Raw genomic sequence first — 23,411 nt, forward strand, 5'->3', positions numbered from 1 at the left:
GCAGCTCAGTCTCTCAGACAACTGGCTTTTGTGTGAGCCTCCGGGAAACCTTGAATGAACCTGAGACCCTGAGCAAGTTACGGATGGTAACTCAACCAAAAACCAGGCAGGTTCTGACATTTTTGTGCTGTTTTCTTTCCAAAAGGTTTGCACAACTCTAGTCTGAGCCTTTCAAAATGATTATAATTTATACTGCGGTGAGCTGGTATTGTGGAAACATAGAGGAAGAGACAGTCCATGCCTCAAACAGTTTACAGTCTAAGACAAGACCCAACCAGGCTGTGTAAGAATGTAGTACAGAGGGAATGTAGTAAGTAGGATGAGATAAGAAACCTGTGGTTATGTAGACATAGTATGAGCACTCTGGTATTGTGGCTGGAGTCACTGGTACACTTTGATTGCTTTGTGCTGCTCTGATAGTACAACACAGATGTAAACCCTGTATAACTGGAGGGCTGCAAAGCAGCCAGAGTACACTGGTTAATCTGGCCCCTCAAGACAAAGGTTATTTAGATAGAAATAAAATAAAATACTCAATTCATAGATTTTAAAGCTAGAAGGGACCTTATGATGACACAGACTGACTTGCTGTATAACACAGGGTTCAGGATTTCACTCAGTGATTTCTGCATCAAGCCTATAATTACTAGCTGAGCTAGTGCATGTCTTTGAGATGGCAACAGGAACGACAAGGACTCGCTCCTGTTAGATATTACCCCGACTTTACATACCCTTTGCCTGCTTTTGCTTGATAGCAGCACCATCTTTCAAACCTACTTGGTCCCCTTGGATATAAATGGAGAAAACGTCCCTGTGCCTTGTGTGTTAAGTGAGGAAAGCTGGGTGGTGAATCATGCAAAGAGTAGTTAAAAAATAATCCCTTTGAGCTGGGAACCAGACTCACATCCTCTCTCTCTCTCTCTCTCTCTCTCTCTCTCTCTCTCTGTCACACATATAGCAACCTGTATGGAATTTGGAAGGAGGAGCACAGATTGCAGGAGGGAAGAGTTTGGAGGATGCACGAGGAAGTCAGTCGGTGAGCACATGGCTGGAATGCCAGCTACAGCTGCAGCACTTCTGTAAATCGTTCTTTCTCTAATATCCTGGGACCGACATGGCTGCAACTACAATGCATACTCTTAATAAAGAGGCAGTTTAGTTTAGAAATGTGGAGACTTCTCATATAATTACCTCAGGACATAGTAGATGAAACATGGTCAGAGCAGGCTAGAGAGACCCATAGCAAGGAAGAGGGTGTAATTAACAGGAAGACAAAGCAGCACCTAGAAATAGAGCAAGCAGGCAGCATGGAGGGATGCAAAACACCAGGAATGCTGGATTTCCCGGCAAAAATCTTGTGCACGCATGGATGCCGTGGAAGCAAGAACTGGATCTGGATACATATCAGACTGTGGGGGATAACAACAAAAAACAAAAGTAAAACTTTTTTACGTTACTGGGGAGAAAAGATGAGAAGTGAGGGAGACCATGTTGCCAGGAATAATACCTAAAACACGGAAACAGCTGATAAAAGTGTTTGATGAGTACTGAACAGAATGAGATTGTAGAGAGATACTATTTCTTTACCCAAAACCAAGAAGCAGAAGAGAAAATAGATTCTTCCATCACGGAGCCGAGAACTCCGGCATCCACATGTAACTTTGGAGCCCTAAAAAATTCCCTAACTGGAGACAGGATCATTTGTGGAACATGTGATTCCAGCTTATGGGACAGATTGTTGAGACAATCAGATCTAACCCTAGAGAAATGCCTCCAAATAGCAAGAGCACCTGAACTGTCTGGGCGGGAAAGGATTAAAACGATGGCCACTAGTGCAGAACAAGTACACGGGCTCAAGCTAAACGAACCCAGAAAGAGGAGAGAGACAGACTGGCCAAGAACGCAGGCATCAGGGTCTGGTGTGTACATGGTGGAAAGCAACACAAAGGGCAGAAAGAAAAATGCCCAGCCTATGGGCAATGGTGCAACAGGCTGGGAAACAGAACCTCTTTGCACTGCAGCTAACCCCGGAAGATAAGGGCAGCATTATGGGCAGTGAATGAGGATGCAAAGACATTCAGTGAAGAGGAGCATATCTGCAGTGTGACTTTAGCAACTCCAAAGACTATTATAAATGTGCACGCACTGCAGAAGAAGGCTGCGAGCCATTCAAATGCCATGTTCACAGCCGGGTTATTTGATCAATCACCAATTCGATTCCAACTGGGTTTCAGAGCCATCTGTACTGTTATTTCAGCACACAGATAAGCAGCAATATTAGACCGTAGAAATGTGACCAGGTGCTGGTGTTTTGTACAATAAAAAACATTCTGAGGCCAGTAGGCAAATGAAGGCTGTCAATAAGAAACCCACAAAACAAGAGACACTATTGCTTGAGGAGGCACCAGGAAGCCAGTCTGAGTGCCCATGGTAGAATGCTACTTAAGGTTTCATATCCCTTCCAAAAAGAATAATAATAATAATAAGAATTAATAATAGCATTATCTCTTCTAACTCTAGATAGTCTTGTTATCCATATCAGTGTCCAATCCCTCTTGGAATCATGCTAGGTTTTGGCCTCAGTGACTTCCTGTGGCAGTGAGTTCCACAGTCTACTTACAAGTTGAGTGAAAAAGCATTTCCTTTTATCAGATTTGAATCTGACCCTTGCTCATGTGTATTATGAGCCAGGGAGAACAGAAGCTCCCAACCATTCTGAACCATTTGTTATTGTATATACTTTCATCGTGTCACCTCTTACATGTCTCCCTTTTCTGGTAAGCAATCCAAGTCTTTTCAATCTCTCCTCAGAGTAGCGTTTTTCCATGCCCGTAGACACTCCTGTCACCTGTCTCACTGGTTCCACTGAAGAGGCTCAGAAGGACTCTCTGGCTTGTTAAAGGGTGGTCTGTGAGATGGGATAGGATTACACTGTCTTTCAGTGGAGTTCATGCATTCCTGCCCACTCACTCAGCTGCAAGAGCCTCTGCCTTTCAGAGCTTTCCAAACCATACCAGAGGTGTTTGTCATGGCCCCCAAAAAGTCATTCTGATTTTAGCACACAGCAAGAAAGCCCAAGAATTCCAGCCAAACACCACAAACAGGTTAAGCACGTGGGGTTGTTTTCAACAGTTACACTATGAACCTCGCTAAAGAGATCCAAGCCAGATGCTCCATTGAACTCAGTGGACCTGTACCAATTTAGACCAGCTAAATCTCTGGCCCTCCCTGTTTTCCTAACACACAAGAAGACTCAGTGTCTCATCCCTGGAATTTTCTTTGTCAGATAATCAGTCACCTGAATAAAAATTAACATTGCAAATACAGAACTGTGTCAAAGGTGTGATTTCCCCAGTGGTGCTGGAACAATGCGTATAGTGGGGGTGCTGAGAGCCATTGAACCAAACTGTAAACCCTGGATATAATGGAAACCACCTCACACCAGGGGGTGCAGCAGCACCCCCAGCACCAGAGGTTCCAGCACCTCCGGATTTCCCATTTTACCGCTTTAGAAGTAACGGGACAAATTCTGCTAGCAATCACAGGGCAATGCACCTGTGAAGCTGAGAGCAGAACCCTGCTCATCGTCTCTAATTAGCATTCCTCATGTACTAAACAGAAATATTGATCACTACTCTGATTTGATATTTGTAAGGTTACCACATATTCTTAGGTACCACTGGCTCTGAATCTAAATGACAGATCAGGAGTAACTCAACTGTAGTCCTTACAATTATATCTGTATAAAACCAGACTGAGACCAGTTAGGTGGCACATTTCCTCTTTACCCCAGCTAGAGCCAGAGAGCAATCAGATCAACTAGAAATGGCTAGTAGAAAATAAAAAGCTAGAGGTCAGATCAATAGGTTGTTCACATATTCCACAGCGTAATTATTTCATTGCTACCCCTCTGAAACGAGCCACAATTAGTAAACTTTCAGCTAAGTCTCATTACATTCTAACCACTCCATGGTACTATTGGCTATAAAGTCAATATCGTTTCATTTTCATCATTGCTCCACTCCGAGCATTTGTTTTCTCCTGCTTTTATTAGAGTGAAATTTCTTTAACCCAAATAAAGATGTTCACCCACCTGTTACCAGAAGAGCTGAAAACCCAGCTTCTGCTAGTGCCTGGTGTCCCTGGGATGAGTAATGTTAAGGAACAGGTCTGTCCTGGTCTTATCGCTCCAGGGTGGGGGATGTTGCTCTCAGGTAGGGGGTGGGACAAGAGGCAGTTTCTCAAATGGTGCTTTGAAAAAGATCCTTTAAAAAAACTGTTAGTTTGAACTTCCTTGAGAGTGAATTAATTCCTTCATGAAACATTTCAGCAGATGATAAAGGGCCCAGTCCTGCTTTCCCTACTAAATCAAAACTGTCCTTGAAGTCAATGGAAACTCTTTCCAGATTGCAGGCAGCATATAGTCTCCATTCTCATAGTCTGCTCACCAAGAGTTCCTACTTCAATTCTGGAGTAGACTACATATTCTGGAGTGGACTTGCATCCCAGGCTGGACTCTGAGCTCATTTACACTAGTGTGAATACGCAGTTACTCCATCAGTGTAACTGAGATCAGAATGTGTCCCACAATCTCTGATCTGGATTATTAGTTCACTAGACTGAAGTCACCGTGTTAAAAAAAAGGGTCAAATTTTCAGCTAGGCCTCCCAGTCTGTGCACCCTCCCTCTGCATGATCAAAACCTGCAGCTGTTTACAAAGATCTGCTTGTTAGACATACAATTACCAGATTTGCATGTCAAGGTGAAAGTGTGGGAGCAATTTAAAAGGCCCATAAAAATGTGATGGCTTGTAAAGCTAAAAACTGGCTGGAAGCAAAGTGTTCGGACAGGACAAATACAGAATCCCTACCCCATGCTAAGGCAACCTGAGCCATCATTCTTTGTTACCAGTGAGTCCCTGTGGTGTCTGCTTTTCAGGAGGTGTTACAGACAACAAATGATTATAAATAGAAAATGGTTGCATGGCGGGGAGGGGAGATGAGCCTCTCCCATGGCCTGACCATTGGAATGAGCTGGCCCATCCTCCACTGGATAAAGAAAAAGGGGCTTACAGCTGAAATACAGAAGCTGAGGAAGGGTGTGGAGGGGCAGACTGACAATCCTTCACTCAGGCCATCCCAGGCCCCCAGGGATTTGTTTGGATCACAGTCCCTTGGGAATCTATGTTCCTGGCAGGTCCAGCTGCAAATTCATCCCGTGAAAGAGGAAAATTCGTTCTGGACTGCTGCACATTTTGCTGCAGCCTGATGGAGAATATGTCTCAATAAAACAACCTATTCATAAAATATAATAATGATAATTATAATAATGAGCCAGAGCCAGGGGGTCATAGATTCATAGATCCTAAGGCCAGGAGATACCACTGTGATCATCTAGTAGTCTAACTTGCTGTATAATGCAAGCCATAAAACTTCCCCCAAATAATTCCTAGAGCAGATCTTTTAGAAACACATCTGACAATTAAAAATGGTCAGTGATGGAGAATCCACCATGCCCCTTGGTAAATTGTTCCAGTGGTTAATTATTCTCACTGTTAAAAATGTACACCTTATTTCCAGTCTGAATTTGTCTAGATTCAACTTCCAGCCATTGGATCATGTTATACCTTTCTCTGCTAGACTGAAGAGCCCATTATTAAATATTTGTTGCCCATGTAGATAGTTGTAGATTTTAAACAAGTCACCCCTTAAACCTTCATTTTGTCCTTAGCATTTACTCAGGCAAAACTCCCACCAAAGACAATGAGGTTAGCCCAGCAGAAACAATTATGAATAAGAAAGTAATAATAATGACTCTTCCTAGCCATTGAGTTTGGCAGCCTTCTCCTGATTTTAATCAGTTTTTGCGTTAATGTAAATACTGGAAAGTGAAAGAAAAAGTGGGGGGAAGGGGGGGCTCACAGTTGTGAGGTGCCTCTGGCTCCTTTTAACCACAGAGAACTGATGGGTGAATCACAGTATCTTCCTATGTTGTTTTCGGTGGCATCACCCTTTGTGAACAGTTTGTGGGCACGAGGGGTCAGCTCCTCTGCTGGTGGAAGGTGGTGTAGCTCTGCTGAAGTCCTGAGGATCTGGTCCCATAATCCCAGCTCTATTTGCAAATGGAATTAAAAGCAATGGAAATGGGATGGGCGCGCAGTTCCTTAGCAGCCTTCACTTGAATTCCCTGGCTCTCCAACTTGTGCTTTTTGTCATCATTGCAAGATTTGAATTCTCGTATTTTTAATTGAATAACCATGGCACCGATTTTCGAGCTTAAATCCAGATCAACCAAAATAGTTTGCTTGGGAATTTCTACACACAACTAGCTCTGTATTCTGAAAGTTTAAGGGAGGGGTCCATGTCTCTGTCAACTCTTGTGCACGTTATCTACTCACTGATTTGGTATGGGGAGGAATCCCTCCTTGGGGATAAGAAAAGCCCATGAACCTGCTACGCAGCTAATGGGGTTACTCGAGTGTTATGGCCTTGGGCTGATGGTCCCAGTGCCCTCTCCCCATAGGGTGAGAGCATCCTAGCCCCAGCCAGCCTGAGACAGATGAGTCAATTCTATGTCTGGATCTTACACTAGGGGTTCTCACGACAAATGTTTTGGTGGCCTCAGACTGCGACCACCAACTCTCACTGGTGGCCACTCTGACAATCCTTCCTAAAATACTTAACTAACTTTAGGGGAAAAAATAAATATGTCCCTATCCATGTCCAAATCATTGTAATTTATTTATGTAGGGGTTTTTTTGCAGACTCAATAATAAAATAATACAGAGTTGTCTTTATTCTTTACTGGACCTAAACAGAATAGAAACACAAATAAGATGCTTTGCTTTTTGGTTGGGTTTTTTTAGACTTGCTAGCTAGTAAGTCTGCTACTGTGAAAATATTTGCATATTTGTTAATATCGCTTTTCTCAGCAGACTTACTCATCCCTGGCAAGCTGGGGGGCAAATTAAACCATGGATGGGAAGGTGGATAACGAGGCAGGAGGGCCAGGGGTGAGGGGGAATGCGATGGGGGGAGGCAGAGGAGGCAGCAGGGGTCAGGGCAATGGAGGGGGTGAGTCTGGGGTTGGAGCCTGGGGTCCTGCTGCATGGCTGGGGTCTGGAAGAGGCAGTAGGGGCCAGGGGTGTCATGGGGGGGGGGTGAGCCCAGGGCCAGAGCCTGAAGCCTTGAGGCTGGGGGACGTAGCCTGCCACCACATGGCCAGAGCCTGCTGCCCACCACCCCAGGGCTGAGGCCCAAAGCCCAAACCCCACCGCCCCCCGGAAGGTGGGGAACTCACACTCGTTGCCTGGTCCCACAGTGTTCATGGCTCCAGAAGGGGGCAGGAATCAACCCCTGCTGGCAACTGCGGAGGAGGGACTGCTGCTTCCCCCACCCCCCAATAATTACCCATGAGTCTGTGGCTGCAAGAAAAGCCCCTGATGGCCACATTTGAGAAACATAGACACCACAGTGTTCTCCGGTGGGTCAACAGGCTTGGTCTTTATTGAGGCTAAGGAGGTCTGGTTTCTTTTTTTCTGCCCTGTTACTGGAAAAGATGAGCAGGTTATTATTTCAGCTCTCCTTCTCTCATTACCAGACAGCTCCTAGCAGAGACCATGATAAGGACAAATGCAAAGTACTCCACTTAGGAAGGAACAATCCGTTGCACATTGTACAAAATGGGAAATGACTGCCTAGGAAGGAGCACTGCGGAAAGGGATCTGGGGGTCATAGTGGATCTCAAGCTCAATATGAGTCAATGGTGTAATCCTGTTGCAAAAAAAAAAGGAAATATCATTCTGGGCTGTATTAGCAGGAGTGTTGTAAGCAAGACAGGAGAAGTAATTCTTCCGCTGTACTCTGCACTAATAAGGCCTCAGCTAGAGTATTGTGTCCAGTTCTGGGCATCACATTTCAGGAAGGAGGAGGGAGAGAAAATTATTCTCTTTAACCTCTGAGGCTATGACAAGAAGCAATGGGCTTAAATTGCAGCAAGGGCAGTTTAGGTTGGACATTAGGAGAAACTTCCTGTTAGGGTGGTTAGGCACTGGAATAAATTGCCCAGGGAGGTTGTGGAATCTCCATCACTGGAGATTTTTAAGAGAAGGTTACACAAACACCTGTCAGGGATAGTCTACGTAATACTTAGTCCTGCCATGGGTGCGGGGAATTGGACTAGATGACCTCTCGAGGTCCCTTCCAGTCCTACGTTTCTATGATTCTGTGATCTGTCTCTCCAAGGTAAAATTCGAAGCACAGCCCCATTAAGCCGGAGGGTGCTGCTCTCATTGTACAGCTTCTTGTCTCTCTGCTGAATATCTCCCAGGCAAGGGACATCAAACCTGCCCAACTGGTTCCCCCGAAGCAGCATGTTAGTCAATACCAGCATTTACGTTTCTGGTTTCTATTTTAGAATGATCTACTGCAAAGATAGCTGCCTGGCAGAATGATTAGGCTACAGAAACCTGTTTGATGTGATATTATCTACAGGAAAAGGCCTTCGACTGCCTAAGGCTTGCAACCCGAGGTCAGGTCTAATATTGGGAATGAGAACACAACACGGGGACCTTGACAGCTCATTGCTTACATGGCAGGGGCTTAAAGTGTGCATGATATTGAGTAGACATCAGTCAGCATAAACACAGCATTCTTAACAAGGAAACACTTGCCCTGCCATGTACACCATCAGCCAAATGCTGAAGACCCTTCTAAAGATGAGTGCCCCTTTATGTGGGTCAATGGGGAAAAGCAAATGGAGGGTGAAAATGGAAAGTAAGGGGTCAGGGTAGGGGGAATAGAAAATGTAATCAACCCCCGAAAGAGGTTGGGTTTGGATTGTAGGGAAAGGTTCTGGGCCCGGGTCCTATTTTATCCCAGCTGCTTCTCCTGCTCGTATAGATCACCTGTTAGAAGATGCCTAATCAAGACTTCCATCACAAAGTGGTCTGTGAAACCTGCCAGAACCCTGAGCAATATGAATTAAACCCAGGAAACTACACTCCTTAAGGCCACTTTCCCCTGAATAAAGAACCTGTGATGTACCAAAAGCATTACTTATGAAAACGGGCATTATGAATAACATCCCTGTTGGCAATTTCCTCCCTGAACTAGCTGAGCACAAGTAAAACAAACCTCTCACCTATCTATCTAGCTACCTATGGAATTTCCAGTGTGCCAATCACCACCTCTGTGCCCCCAACAGATGGTTAGTATGTTTAAATCCAAAGGTACGTCGGTCTCATTTGGGTTAGGAGAATATTAAAATGCTGGTATGGTCAGTGGGACACTTCTGCCTACAGTGAAGTCCATTTTTTACAGTAATAATATGAAAGGTTATTAGCGAACAAGGAGTCAGCCTCTCATGAACAGAGAGTGCTAGACATTGAGGAAGAGCCTGATGGCTGCATATGTAACAAATCCAGAGGTAAGCTTCCAAACAGCTGCACCTATTAAGGAGATGTGGGCTGAGTGGACTCTTCGGAGATGCCCCAAGACAGTGAGTTTCACCTGTGCGGCAGGTTACTAAATAAGGGCCAATTTCTCCACTGCTGTAACTCCATTGACTTCAGTAGAGTTACCCCAGAAGGGTATTTGCCCTGTAGGGTTTAGAGCTATGGCCCATTCCTGCCTGGGAAAGGCAAGTGCGAGAAAGGGTTGAACTGCAGATGTTTGAGACCGAAATGGCCCCTGTAGACAGAGCTGAGCAGATAACTCAGAGAGGACAACTGATGCGTCCAATTTAATCTCTTGCTCTGGGCTCTAATCCTGGTTCTGATGTTGACCTGATACTGTATCACTTACTTTCTCTGAGACTCAGTTTCCCCATCGGTAAAACGGAGGGCCATTATTTGACAGCTTCACAGAGCCATTGTGAGGCTTAACTCAATAGTGCTATAAAATGCTGTGTATGTGCAATGTATTCAGAACCCTAGGCAATGGCAGCTCTAAACATAGGACTCAGGAGTTCTGGGCTCCCCAGCCTAGGCTCTAAGTCGAGGGAGACAAACCCCTTCTCCTCCTCCTCATGGAATTCAGAGTCACATTTCTTGTTGAAATATTGCATCAAAAGGAGCCTCTTGTTTTTTCACTTCCCTGTGAAAAATTTCACCAACCACTCCACTGATAATATATGGTCTATAAGGTAAAGATTCCATGAAACCAACTAGTGGAAAGTTCCACATATGGCCACCAAAGGGATTTTGAGGCCTTTCACTGATAGGTGTCTGGTTCCACCCCCAAACATGACTGGAAATACCCTGCTACCATCTGACTGCCCTTAGGCAGCCTGTGTGAAACGAGCTGGAAAAGTCTCAGTCCAATTTCCAAGGGACATGTTGCCAGGTTACTAAAAGCCCCCTTGTCATTTGTCCCCCATGCTGACGGAATCAGCAAAGAGGCCAAGGACTGATTAGCTCTGAAGAATAATCAACTCCCAACCCCTACCCCTCTTCTCAATTAAAAAAAGAGAGCAGTTTTTTAAAGGCAGATGCGGATGGGAGATTCGATCATCATCTAGTGACTGGGGGGCATTAATAGAGCCCTGCGTGTAAATTTGAACCTAAATTCGTCCACGATCCACGGACATGGTCCACAGATATCCACAGATTTGCAGGGCTCTAGGCATTAAGAATCTGAACAGTATTGTGAGCATGAGGTACAATGTAAATCCATCAAAGAAACCAAAAATCACAGCTGGCATCTTTGCACCCAGCGCTTCCCATCTGGTGAGGGGGTGGGAAAGCAATGCACTGGGATCTTCTTGTTAAATGCTTAGGGCCATTTTTCACCACCCTGAGTGCCATGTCTGGCTTTTTCTCATTGCAATTTACTAAAAGCTCTTTAATGGTGAAGTCCCTTTGTCCATCTTCCACGCTCCCGTCGCTGCTGACCAGGAGGGCCTTTAAAAGCTTAGCACCAGCAAGCTGGTGGGATTTCCCTTGAGTGACTGATCTGAACTAAAGCCTGTGTTTTCATAGCAGGTTTGCTGGGTTAATGTGAGCAGATGGGAGAGTCAAGAAATTCCAGCCTGGCCAGTATGTGCTCATTCCTCCTTAAAGCCCCTCCTGGCTTGTCTGGCCTTCCTTGATACGGCAAACAATTGCTCTGCCTTCCACGGTCACTAGGCTGAACACGGCCCTGCAGCTGGTTGCATGGGGTTTAATTGCGCAGTGTGTGTCTGTCTGTGTGTGAGAATCTCCTGTCACTTACTATTGTATCTCCACTAGCATCAAAACCAGCTTCTAAACCACTCGAGGGAACCTCGGTTTGAACATGCTTTGGCTGCTCAGTGTAGACGGGATCAAACGTTGTTTGGAAATTTCAAAGCCAAACCACTTATTGATTGGTTCAAGCGAATGCAGGCCAAGCTCCTGTATGGAGAGGGCTGGAGAACTAGGAGGGACCTGCTGTTGCAAGGAGGACAACAAGGTTGGGCTCAGACTGCTGAGGTCACATTTCAGACTGCTGAGGTCACATTCTGAGTGTTAGGAGAGGCCTGGGCGATGCAATGCAATGAGGGTGGTGCACAGAGAGCAAGAACATTCCTGCTGCTCCCTCACTCAGAGCAAGGGGCCGACCCTCTGTTCTGACGCATGGAAGTAGCATCCTAGATGCACGGTGACTCATCCGAGCTCGTGTCTGAACAAGGAGAACATGAAGTTTGATGGGCTAGATTCACCCTCCAGCTCCACCTACAAAGAACCCATGACGCTCAAGAGCAGGTCGGGGAGAGCATGTTACTTCCCTGCCTGTCGCTGGCCTGAGTCTAGGCGACCGGGTTAGGCAAATCACAAAGACAGTCAAAAGTCTCGCTCTGTGTACATGATATGGGGGTATCTGGTTTCAGCTAGTGTGTGTGGAGGGGATGTGGGAGGAGAGTCAGATTTAGGCCATGAATACTGGTAAGAGAGTAACTAGGGAAGATTATGGAGACAGTAACTGGGCTGCAATGAACAAAGCACCCCTTTAAACTATGCTTCATTCTTACATTTCCCTCCAAGATCACCATGGAGGGAATGGTTTATCTCCCTACGGTCCTTATCTGACCCTCATCATTGGAGGCCTCCCCACTGTAATGAATGCATCCTCACAACTCCCCTGTAAGGAAGGATAGTACTGCTACTCTTACTCAGGTGGGGAACTGAGCCACAGAGCGACAACGTACTCACCCCAAGTTCACACAGGCAACCAGTGGGGGAGCATGGAATTGAACCTACTCACTTGACCCTCCTTGGTGTTCCATGGAGTCTGTTCCTTTACCAAAGAAAAGGAAATTTGTCTAGTAGCGTTTGTAGAATGAAGATAATTCCTCGTCAGGATACCGGGAGGAGCAGTGCAGAAAGCTTTGCCTTAATTTAAGGGGCTAAGGACACTGGCTATTTATTTTTTTAATATGGCAGCATCCTTTTCATGCAACACCCTGTTTGTGTGAATTGAACAGGCCATTGGTACAAGCACGGTGCACACTTAGTGGTTTATTACAGAAATGTCCACAAATGCATTAACAATGAACAACAAGGATTATCCCAAGGTTTACAAAATGTCACAAAACACTCCCACCAAAACTACCCACGCCACATTATAAATATATAAATAGATCGACCTAGGGCTCCTAGCAAATTACCCAAGGGAAGTAACCGTCAAATCTCTACCACATGATAAACACAGATGAGGAGCTAAAGGAGAGCAAACACTGTACAATGGAGTTCAACGGTGGAAGCAGTGTAAAAGCGTTACTGCAAAATATATTTCTCAATCCACAATTCATAAAATTTCAGGAAAAAAATATTCATCTCTGATTCCTGCAACACTGGATAAAAGTGCAATACATAAAGTCTAAACCCTCCCAGGCGTGCAGAACAAACAGGGGATGCTGTGGTCTTTGCACCAACATTTGGTCCACAGGGTTCTGAATGGAATGTTTTCAAGACTTTAAATATTTGGGACAAGTTTTGTCCGTCAACCGGTGAACAAACACTAGGGTGTGCTCACCTAACCAGTGAGGTTCCCCGTACAATGGCTTACTTTCCTCTTTGCGTGTATGGGTGGGGGAGAGTGTGAGTTATGGGTCACCACAGCGAAGACAAATTGAGATCTTCATGGCCAACGGGCAGCCACACTCCAATGTGAGCCAAACGGCCCCCACCACACACACCGCTGCTGAGCTGGTAGGATTGATGCTGAGCATATCTCAGCTGGAAGACACTTTCTATATCTCTTATGGGGTACAATTCACCACAGTGTACGTGCCCTGCACAAGGCCCTATGATAAGGGCATAAGTGTTGCCAGGACTTTCTGTGTGATCTCTCCACCACAGTGAATTTCACCTTCCCACACTGATCAGGGAAGTCACTTACTCAGTATATTGGTGCTAATCATTGGCTTACAGTTTAAGGAATCTCATCAGGCTACTTCCCAACAGGCTCCACTCCCTACGCTTCCCTCATCACTGTGCATATGTGTGACAAAGATAGGTGAGACTGGGACCATTATTGGTAAGAGTCTTAGAGGTTTTGTCCACAGAACTTCTCATCCCTGGTCCTCTACTTCCACAAACATTCTGTCTGCCTCCAAACAGGCAGCTACCATTAGCCTGCATAGCTGTGATACGTAACCTCCAGCCAGTAATGCTGATAATCAGGACTGCCCTGAGCCAGTGCTAATGCTATTCCGTGAATTGCTTCCCAAGATCATGCCTCAGCCAACTGATGCATGTCACATCTTTTGACTAACACAATCTCCAGCAGTCTCTGGAGCAAGAGATATGTTCTCTACTGGATGAGCCTCTGCCTGCCTGGCAAAATACCAGCAGCTGAACTAGGATACTCAATGGGGACGGTCCGATTCTAAAGCAAACCAAGCTAGAGTCTCTGCTTCCTGTAGCTACTAAAATTTGCTGAATGCTTTGCTCCTAACAAATGTCCCTCAGCGTCAATTCACATTCATTGATCACCTGATCACTGCTTCAGATGTGAGTGGGAACAGTGTAGGGAAGAACCATGAAAAATAATGACCCACCGGGTATTAACTGGCCCTAACTCTACGACACACACACAAAATGTCAAGCAATAAAGTGCCAAACAGGAAGATTCTCCTATCAGTGCATCCAAAGCTTGGATGATGAACTGTTATCTCAAAGACCCACTTCATAGCAATTCCATACAGCTACTGGAAGCTGCAGGTACACACATGCATCCACTGGTGCAATGAGACGTCATTCTCTAAGACACAAATCCTCCTCCCGATGGGTGTGTCAGTCTGAGCTAGGTGTTCTCCAGAAGGAGAACATACCAGCTACAATGCTGGAAACAAGCGAGCCTGCGTGCATTACATTGGCAGCTGAGACTATACTGAGGATGTATCAAATGGCGTCCATGGAAATAGGTGGCCAGAGCCATTCTGAGGGGCAAAAACTAAGGATGATTTAAGTGACCCAACAGAACATTTATGTTTCCATGTCCCCTGGAAAGCAGTGAAGTTCTTTTCACCTCTCCCAGTAGATTTGTCATCTGGGGGAACAGGCAAGGTGGGTGAGGGAATCTCTTTTACTCTGACCTTAAGAAAAGCTCTGTAGAAGCTCAAAAGCTCATCTCTTTCACCAACAGAAATTGGTCCAATAAAAGATATTCCCTCACCCACCTTGCCTCTCTAATATCCTAGGATCAGCACGGCTATAACAACACTGAAACAGTGTGCACTATCAGATCCACAATAGACTGGGGATTAAGGGACCCTAAAGGCATGCACTGATGTGACAGCTCAGTGCTTAGATACTAAGGTGACTTGTGCTACGTAAATAGGTAAGATACACAGGTCACAATAGAACTGAATGGGTGATTGTTGTTTATTGTCCCAATAATCTCTGTCTCACTGTCTCACAGAATTCCATTACAGTTTTATTCCATTATTTTAAAACTACCGTTAAAAGCCGAAGGAAAAAAATTAAAACACAAAAATGGCAAGTACAGCAACACTGAAGATTTGAATTAGATTTGCAAAGCAAGGAAATTCTCGGTTAAGGCTTCCCTTCAACTCTTGACTCTCCCAAAACAGAGACCCTGAGTCCCAGCCTTCCTTGCTATGGTTTGTGTTCACCAGCCCCTTAACATTCCTTTAGTTTTGTGTGTTTTTCCTCTAGTCTCACTGCTGAAGTCCTAAGACAATTTAAACAAATGGTCTGTGATACCTGAGACTGCCTAAGGCACCATCTAGTGATGAAAGCCAGGCAGTCCCCTTTTCAGAGTAGCAGCCGTGTTAGTCTGTATCTGCAAAAAGAACAGGAGTACTTGTGGCACCTTAGAGACTAACCAATTTATTTGAGCATAAGCTTTCGTGAGCTACAGCTCACTTCATCGGATGCATACTGTGGATGAAGTGAGCTGTAGCTCACGAAAGCTTATGCTCAAATAAATTCGTTAGTCTCTAAGGTGTCACAAGTCCTCCTTTTCTTTTTAGGCAGTACCCTGTCACAGGCAATAGAAGAACAAGGTGATTCTCATGAATTTACTTAGGATTGTGCTTGTCTGCTGAGAATTGCCTGGAATGCCAATTTTTAGTCACAGCAGGAGTGACATGTGCAGGCAAGAGCGGGCTCTTAGAAAAGGAGCATATAAGTAAAGTATGTAATAAAATCTTACCACCTGTAGGGAAACTTTTTGGGGCATTGGCTATTTTTAATCCGCTACTGGTGCCGGTGTACTAGAAGTGTGATGTTACAAATATCTGAGACCGACAGCACTGCAGAACTGTTCAAGGACTGTATTCAGTGTCAAATTTCCTTAGAAAGTTTAAAATTCATTAGTATTCATCAATTTAAAACCTTTTAAGAATAAAAGTGGTCTAAATGCAGACTTGGGAAAGGTAGTGAGTCCTACCCTCCAATAAGAGGACCCTCCCAGATGCTCTGTTTCACTGGGGTTTACCCACGTTGGCAAAGCACATGGCCGGTTGGCAGGACTCTCATCCTTTTAGTGGGATCAATGCAAAATGCTGCAGGATACTTCCTCATACCCTGCACTGGAAGACAGCAATAGCTAACAGGACTCAGTGAGTGGACATGATCAGTAGGCAGGAACGAGGAAGTGAAAGCAGATCCAAAGATTCCACCCAGAAAGGCGTAAGGTCCACACCTTCTCGTCTCCATTACTGATTCCCTTTAAATTGATTGTATCCTGGCAATGGTTTAGTACTACAGGTTTGAAAGGCGCTCCACCGTTCCCTGCACGAGCGCCCTAAAATGGATCAGCTCTGCTGAACCCCTCCCAGCAGTTTAGCGTTAATACAGAGTTGCAGGCCACTGGGGCTTCTGCCTCATTTCTGGTATGGTGCACGCCATTCAAATCCCGTAGCTGAGTTGCAGAACAAGGAGAATGTGCATCCCGTGGTGGGGTGGAGCTTGACTCGCAATAAACAAAATCCTACTTGATGCTAAAATAAGTCAAATCTCAGTCCCGGAAACGAACCCTTGGAGGATTCATTCTAAGATAGCTCGGCATAAAAACGTGCTGACGTGAAGGTGGTGTTGGGTCCTGGGATGGGCGGGGGGATTGTCTGTCACGTCCCACAGTGAGAAATGGAATATTGGGTTTGAAATGCACAGCAAGAGCAGCATCTCATGCCAAGGCCCACTCTGCCAACCACTGCTCACACTTGGCTCGTTCTTCCTCTGTCTCCAGGCTCTTGGCTTTGCTCGGCATCTCTTCTCCTCCTCTACGAAGCAATGCTTCATGGTTCCTCTCCTCTTCCTCTACCCGGATAGTCTTGTCCTTCAATTCCTGGAGCATCTCGTCCAGTCGGTGCACAGTGTGGTGAGGGACCCAGTTGCTATCCAGAGAGGTCAGAAAGGGGTCAGGAGCATTCACCTCAATCAGTTCCTTCCTGGTAGGGATCCGCAGGTAGTAGGCATGGAGCATCATTCTGTACGGGTTACTGTCCTTCTTAAAGCTGTACGTGAAGTCTCCCACTATGGGGTGTCCAGCGGCACTGCAGTGGACCCGGAGCTGGTGTGTCCGGCCTAAATGCAACACAGGAATGAAAGAGTAAAGGGCACAGAGTTCAAACGCTGACATTGAATCCCTGGCTCTTGATGCCCCTGATGTTGGGAGAGAATGCATCATACTCTTTGACTTTTGGAGACCTGGGCTCAAGACCCAATTTAGGTCATGACTGACAATGAGTTTGACTTTCATCTCATTCTAGCCCCTAAATGCTTCTGGTCCACAGTGCAGAACCAAATCACAACAGTAGAGACAAGGCCCAGGACTGCAAATGCCAGATGACTGGGGTTTCTCCCTGAAGGACATCCTGCTCCTTCCCTCTAGCTCTCTTGCCTCAGAGAGATTCTCAATATTTTCGCTGATGAGACACACCCAGCGCCACTGTCAGGGTGAGTCAGCAAAACAGCTCTGCACCCTAGTCAAGGCCCTAAGGCCTGGCTCCCTCTAACATAAGAAACAGTGCCATGCTGGGGTTGCCTCAGCCCTCCAGCACTTACCCGTCAGTGGTTGTAGAAGCACTTTAGTTGCCGGGTCACCACTATATGAACCATGCTCGAGGACGCTTAGCTCTGACTGGCAAGGCTTTGGATTTTCACAGCCTAAAACAAGATGGGAAATAGGAGTTCAGCCATATCCATCACAGCTGCCAGTCTCATGAGACAAACCACCAAGATAACAGTGCAAGGAAAGGACACAGGGTCTGATCTATGAGCAGGCTTACCTTCTGTCCCTTCAATACACATCATGTGGGTCATTCCCTCTGTCGTGTTCTTCCCTATGGCATAACGGATCGTCATTCTGCTTTCACTCACGTGGCCCCTGACCTGCAGCACAGAAGAGTTAGTTAGTTAGTTAAGGGGACAAACCAACCCCTGAAACTCAGCTCAGAACAATTCCAGGCCACTGGAAAAAACAAAACCCAGAAATAAATTGCAATTTAACAATTGAAACCTCTTCTGAGCCATCAACTCTGGGCACAACTCTTCCCTCAAGAAAACAGAAACTTGACACAAAAAATCATGCTCTCACAGAAGGCGGCAAAGTCCCAGCACCAAAGAACTTACGATCTAAGGTTTCGATCCTGGAACTGACAGCGCGCACGCAGACCACTGCATCTCTGTAGAGCCCACTGGACTCCAATGCGTCTACTGTGTGCTGTCACTTTCAGCATCAGACCCGGAGTACTCGATTCTAAATGTCAATGGCGGCAGCATCCAACTGTTAATACGACACAGAAAATAGAGTTCAGACATGTGATTCACACAAAGAATACCCACTCTGGAAGCAATACTAATATAGCCATGTACACACACACACACAGATATAAAATCTTGGGTGGGTTATCATAGAGACTTTTGCACTAGTGCTTCCTAACACCTGCAACACTAACAGTGGGTATCAATAATTACCTCTAGACACACCAATAGTACTTCCTAAGATGCCTCTCTGAGGACATGCTTGACATCCCTCAGTTCTGCTGGACAAATTGATTCTGTCTCAGAAGCAATGCCAAGTGACATTTACTCAACGCATGTTCGTTTTCTCCTGAGATACCATCCAAATGTCACTGATAATAAGCCGTTTGTCTGCAACTGGCTTTGAATTAATAACTTGGCCAGATTGCTAGGCAGAGGATTCCCCTCAGCTCATATCTATAAGCACAAAACTATATTCACACAACAGTTGTCTCTGAAACGTCTGGGGCTAACAACAGCCAATAGTGGGAAAGTGACATTGCATACACTGTTATTACACAGGTGCACTGGAGCTGATCTCTCTATGGCATTTCTTTCACTCCAGGCTCCCTAGTCTCTATTCATATTTTAAGCATATGGTTAAATCACATCGACTTCTAAGTTAAACACGTGCTTAAATGCTCTGGTGAGTCAGGATGTAAGCACTAATTACCATCTTTTTTCAACTGTGCTCGCCATTGTTATTAAAGAGATTAGAAACATTTCATGAAAACTGAAGTTCAAAAGGGAGTAACACACAAGACCACTGGAAATCACACACGTTTATCCTCAGCTACTAAGATGAAGGAATCCTTGTATTTAAGGAATTAAATAATCTTGGAGTATTCCCCCCACCCCAAAGCGGCTGCCTTCACTCAAGATTGCTTCAAAACCAAATCCTTGTGATCTCTGCAGAGTTATGTCATCAAAAGATTACTGGCATATTTATACCGACTGATTTTCAATGCTGATTTAATCATGCCAAAGGTTTTACTGTAGAGCTGCCCATGGAGGGAAGTACTTAAATCTCCTCAGATATGAAGCAAACAGTACAATCAGGGTTTACCTATTGTTCGGTGAATCAAGCTAGGTAGAAACAATGGAACTACCAAACTGCTTGACTAATGCATGAAACCTTCACCCCTGGGTTACCTTTAAAGCTTTGTGGATCTGTTTTCTTTTGGCATGCCCAGTATTCAGCCAATTACCAGCAAGTCCAGACCCTCACAATACTACAGGGATTTCCTTATTTGGTGCCAGTGAAAGGTGCCAAATTGGCAGACCTGGAAGACGCTCTTCTCCACATGCAGGAACGGTACAGCATGCACATTGCCAGTGCGGATAACGTATCATCTCACCAACGGCTGGTACAGATCACTTCTATCAGTGATCAGACTCCAGTCCATTCGATCCTTCGCTTGCCTGGTCAGAGTACCACCCCGGGGACTGCTGATGGAGTGGTTTACTCTATTGAGACCCACTGGTAAGACCACGGTTGTCAGAAGGTAATGACTTGGCAGTAACTACCAAGATGGGCTGGACTGAAATTGTTGGATTAGGGAGGAAAGGATCTATGTCCTATTGCAAATCCTCTAAACCACCTACTCTCCTGGGCAATGCTGGATTTTACATCCTCAGTGTGGGCCAGGTTTTAAGACGGCTCCTCTGTGAGCAAGCTCCAATCTCATCACCAGGACATATGACATTCTGGTTTAGTTCTAGCTCTTAATCACCAGTGCTGCTGCTGAACAGCTGTGAGCCAGATGTGCCTTCGGAATCCCAACCTTAACCAAAAACGGCTGAGGACACACTACCGGTTTATACGCCTCGGGGAGTAACACTGCCATTAAAAGGGCAGGATGCAATGAATGGTGGCCGAGAGGACGTGGACCATGACAGAGCGGGCTACGCTTACCAGAGCGAGGTAGGCCTTGCTCACCATCCGTTCCTTAAAACACTTGTACGCGCTACCGGCAGCCGCTTTATTGAGAGCAACGCAGAGGGCCCCACTGGTGGAAAAGTCTAGCTGGTGGCAAAACCTAGGAGAGATAGATAGTGCAAGGGAGGGTCAGAAACACCCTCCATGGGATTCTGAAAAGCCACAGCTGGCTCTGTCACCCATACAGCAGGAGTCTGGTGTAATGGTTTAAATACAGGGCACTGAGTTTGGGTGCCTAACTCCCATAGGCTACTTTGAAAATCCCACCCTAAAAGGCTAATCTATGGTGCTGGGGCACATCTAAGTACATGCTGGATCTTGGCCCAAGCCCAGGCCCACACCAAGAGCCTGTAGTCCAGATCTGCCCAGCTCTGAAGATGCAAAGCCTTATGTAAGTGCTCAGCATACTCTCAAGACAGCCCATTCTTAAAGGGACACTGGCAACTTGAATTTTCTTTTACTGAAATAGTTACAGATAATCCTCATTGCTAGTAGAGCACCACTTCAATGGGACGTCTTGTACCTTATTTATCTATATTAATTGTAAGTGCTTTTAATTCTCAGTTTGGTTTTTCTGTAGTGCCTATTATCGCAGTATCTAGGGCAAGCTGCTCAGAGGATGGAGGCTTTCCACTGATAAGGGAAAGGGATTCCGAATGTCCCAGCAGTCAGCCCACCTAGAGCAGTTTGCAGTCAGGATCTCAGTACTTAGGCCTTTATCCTCAAATGATTTCTAATGATTTCAGTGGGAGTTACGTGCCTAAATACCATTGAGGATCTGGGCTCCAGTGGATAATTTAGATCCACCAAGCACTGTCTGTGTGTGATGGATTCTGCTCTTTGCCGGTCCCAGGTTTCAGGAGTGATTCTAGCTTTACCTTCTCCCTCTTTCCCCTTCTCCTTGCTTTCTTGGCTTCCATTACAGTGGGGCACGGTCGCATGTTCTGAAGGTGGCCAGGTTTTGGTTCAGACGAATCTGCTCTGGTAGCTCATTTTAAAGTCGATTGCCCTGGCCTGTGACTGTTTCATCCCTGGCTTTCTGCGTCCTAGTCTTGCAAGCTCATGTTCCTGGAACATCTCAGCTGTCTCGGAGAGGACGTGCATTTAGAGCATTGGGATAACATCTCTGTCGAGCTGAGATGAACGTTGCCCTTCCGTGCTCACTTACCTGAAGCCATAATACGTGTCTGGGTCAGCCAGCTCTGGGAAACGGTACTTCAGCTGGCTCTGCAGGGTCAGCTTCTCATACCACATCTTGCTGTCGATGCGAACATCCCAGTGCTTGTTGACCACAATGAAGTCAGAGCTCTGGTACAGGATGGACAAGTTATCAATGCTGCCCGGCTCCATGGCCCTTTGAAGGGAAGTAAGCGTTCAACCTTGGGAGCGTGCTCTTTCGTTTATAAAATCCTTCAAAACAAAGCAAAAAGCATCAAAATCCATCAAACATACACTGGACTTCTGTGACACGGTGCAGAAGCATTGTCGCACTCCAGCTGTTGAAAGCTCCACACCTCCCTTCATCCACCCTCTTCGATTGTTTGTCACGCCCCCTTGATGTGTTTTCTCATAGAAAGACTCCTTGGGGCCGGGACTGTCTTTTATTGTGTTAATACAGCAACGATGACAATGGGACCCTGACTGAGGCACGATCATAACACAGGTAATTAATAATAGTGAGCACACCCACCTGTTGTGGGATGTACAGCGATGTGGTGATGTTCATGGTTTCCCCACTTCCAGCTGTGTACAAAGGGCAGTGAACCCTCTCACTTCTACTCTCTATGCAACATTTAGGAGTCACAATGCGGTTGTATAGCGCCTAACACAACGGGGTCCTTGTCCATGGCTGCGGCTCCTAGGTACTACCACAATACAAATAATTTATAATAACGAGCGCACCCTGTGGGATTTACGTGGGGGATTTACGTGGGGGGCAGATACACTGCACTTGCTAAATTTCAGACAGGCTTTTGCACTGGCCATGATTGAAAGGATGCAGTCAACTCAGACTAGGCCCAAAATTTAGATGCTGTAAAACAAAGCTTCTACAAAACCCAAGAGAAATGTTACTGTGCCATTAAAAAATGTATAATCCATGGGGAAAAGCCATTTTGAAAGATATACATACGATCTGTTTATAGCCCTGCATTGGCTGAAACTGAAAAACTGCAGCCCTAAATACAAAAGTGAAAGTCACTTCACTGATCAAGCTGTGAGCAATGCAAAATGTAAACACAAGCCATCAAGAGTGAAAGGTAACTTGGATTTTTAAAATCCTTTCCGTTACAACCTCAGGCGATGTCTTTGAACTACAGAAACTGCTGGTACCTGAATCCGTGTTGTCAGTAATATAGGCAAAGAATGGTCTGTAAACAGTGGATGATTTTAAATTGGACAGTGTGCATTTAATGTCAGAAACCAGTGTGACGGGAACACAACATGCATTGTGCTCCTTCACCGCCACTGATTTTTAGATACAAAATAAACCACCTGCCGTTCAGGCTGAATGACTGAAAACGGAAACGATTCTACCCGCGAACCCATCCAGCACCTCCAGGGCACAATACAAGATTGTCCCCTACACTATACGGTATATTCTCCTGGGTAGTCTGAGCGCCTGTCAAAAATGAGGCTTGCTTTGGTAGCAGTCAGCATCCAATGATGCACATCAGGAGAAAAAAAGGGATGCAGGCCCCAGGTGTTGTTGGTACCCACATCCCGTTGTGGGTACCCCACAGGTAACAACCCCCTTCATCCACCGCTTCTTGCCACTGACCCCTCCTAAAGGCAGGAGCGCCGGCGAGGGGCGCTTATTTTAATGTACGATGAGGCCGATTGAAGGATAACGTGCCCTGAGCCTAGTCAGTGCGTCCTCTGCCGCCCCCAGCCAGGACTCAGCGGGCCTCCTGGGCAACTTCTTCTTGAGACAGCGGCTCCAGCTGCAAAACCAGCAAAAGCGAAGGGGCGAGGGTCCCTGCAGGGGAGAGAAATGAGGACATTCGTGCAAACCCCTCCCCCGCCTTTTTGCGCTGGCCCGGGGGGGGTCCCCCAGCAGCGAAAACCTGCTTCCAACGCACCCCCGAAATGCACCGAGCGCGACCGACCTGCCGAGGCAGCTGCTGCCCTGCGCCCTGGGCTGGCGGAAAGGCGCCGCGGCTACATTGTTTCCAGCCGGGAGCGGCACGAGCCGGGCCGCGGCGCGCGGAGGGCGAGGCAGCCAATCAGCGGCTCGCGAGG

The 23,411-nt window shown here is 46.1% G+C and overlaps 1 protein-coding gene across 2 annotated transcripts; it reads right to left on the reverse strand.

The window, feature by feature from the left end:
- Nucleotides 1–15,407: 15,407 nt before the first annotated feature.
- On the reverse strand, nt 15,408–23,350 carry RPUSD1 (RNA pseudouridine synthase domain containing 1). 2 transcript variants are annotated; one of them, XM_077828981.1, is made up of 6 exons: nt 23,279–23,350; nt 21,340–21,581; nt 20,148–20,271; nt 17,719–17,821; nt 17,495–17,596; nt 15,408–17,014 (listed from the first exon to the last, which is right to left on the reverse strand). In XM_077828981.1, exons 2-6 carry the CDS (start codon nt 21,519–21,521, stop codon nt 16,614–16,616), a joined length of 912 nt encoding a protein of 303 aa, XP_077685107.1. In that variant the 5' UTR covers nt 21,522–21,581; nt 23,279–23,350; the 3' UTR covers nt 15,408–16,613. The 2 variants fall into 2 exon arrangements, with proteins under 2 accessions (XP_077685107.1, XP_077685106.1); XM_077828980.1 differs by lacking the exon at nt 23,279–23,350 and adding an exon at nt 21,862–22,053.
- Between the last annotated feature and the right edge of the window lie 61 nt (nt 23,351–23,411).

This window comes from Eretmochelys imbricata, chromosome 10 (assembly GCF_965152235.1).
Source record: "Eretmochelys imbricata isolate rEreImb1 chromosome 10, rEreImb1.hap1, whole genome shotgun sequence".
NCBI classification, from domain to species: Eukaryota; Metazoa; Chordata; order Testudines; family Cheloniidae; genus Eretmochelys; species Eretmochelys imbricata.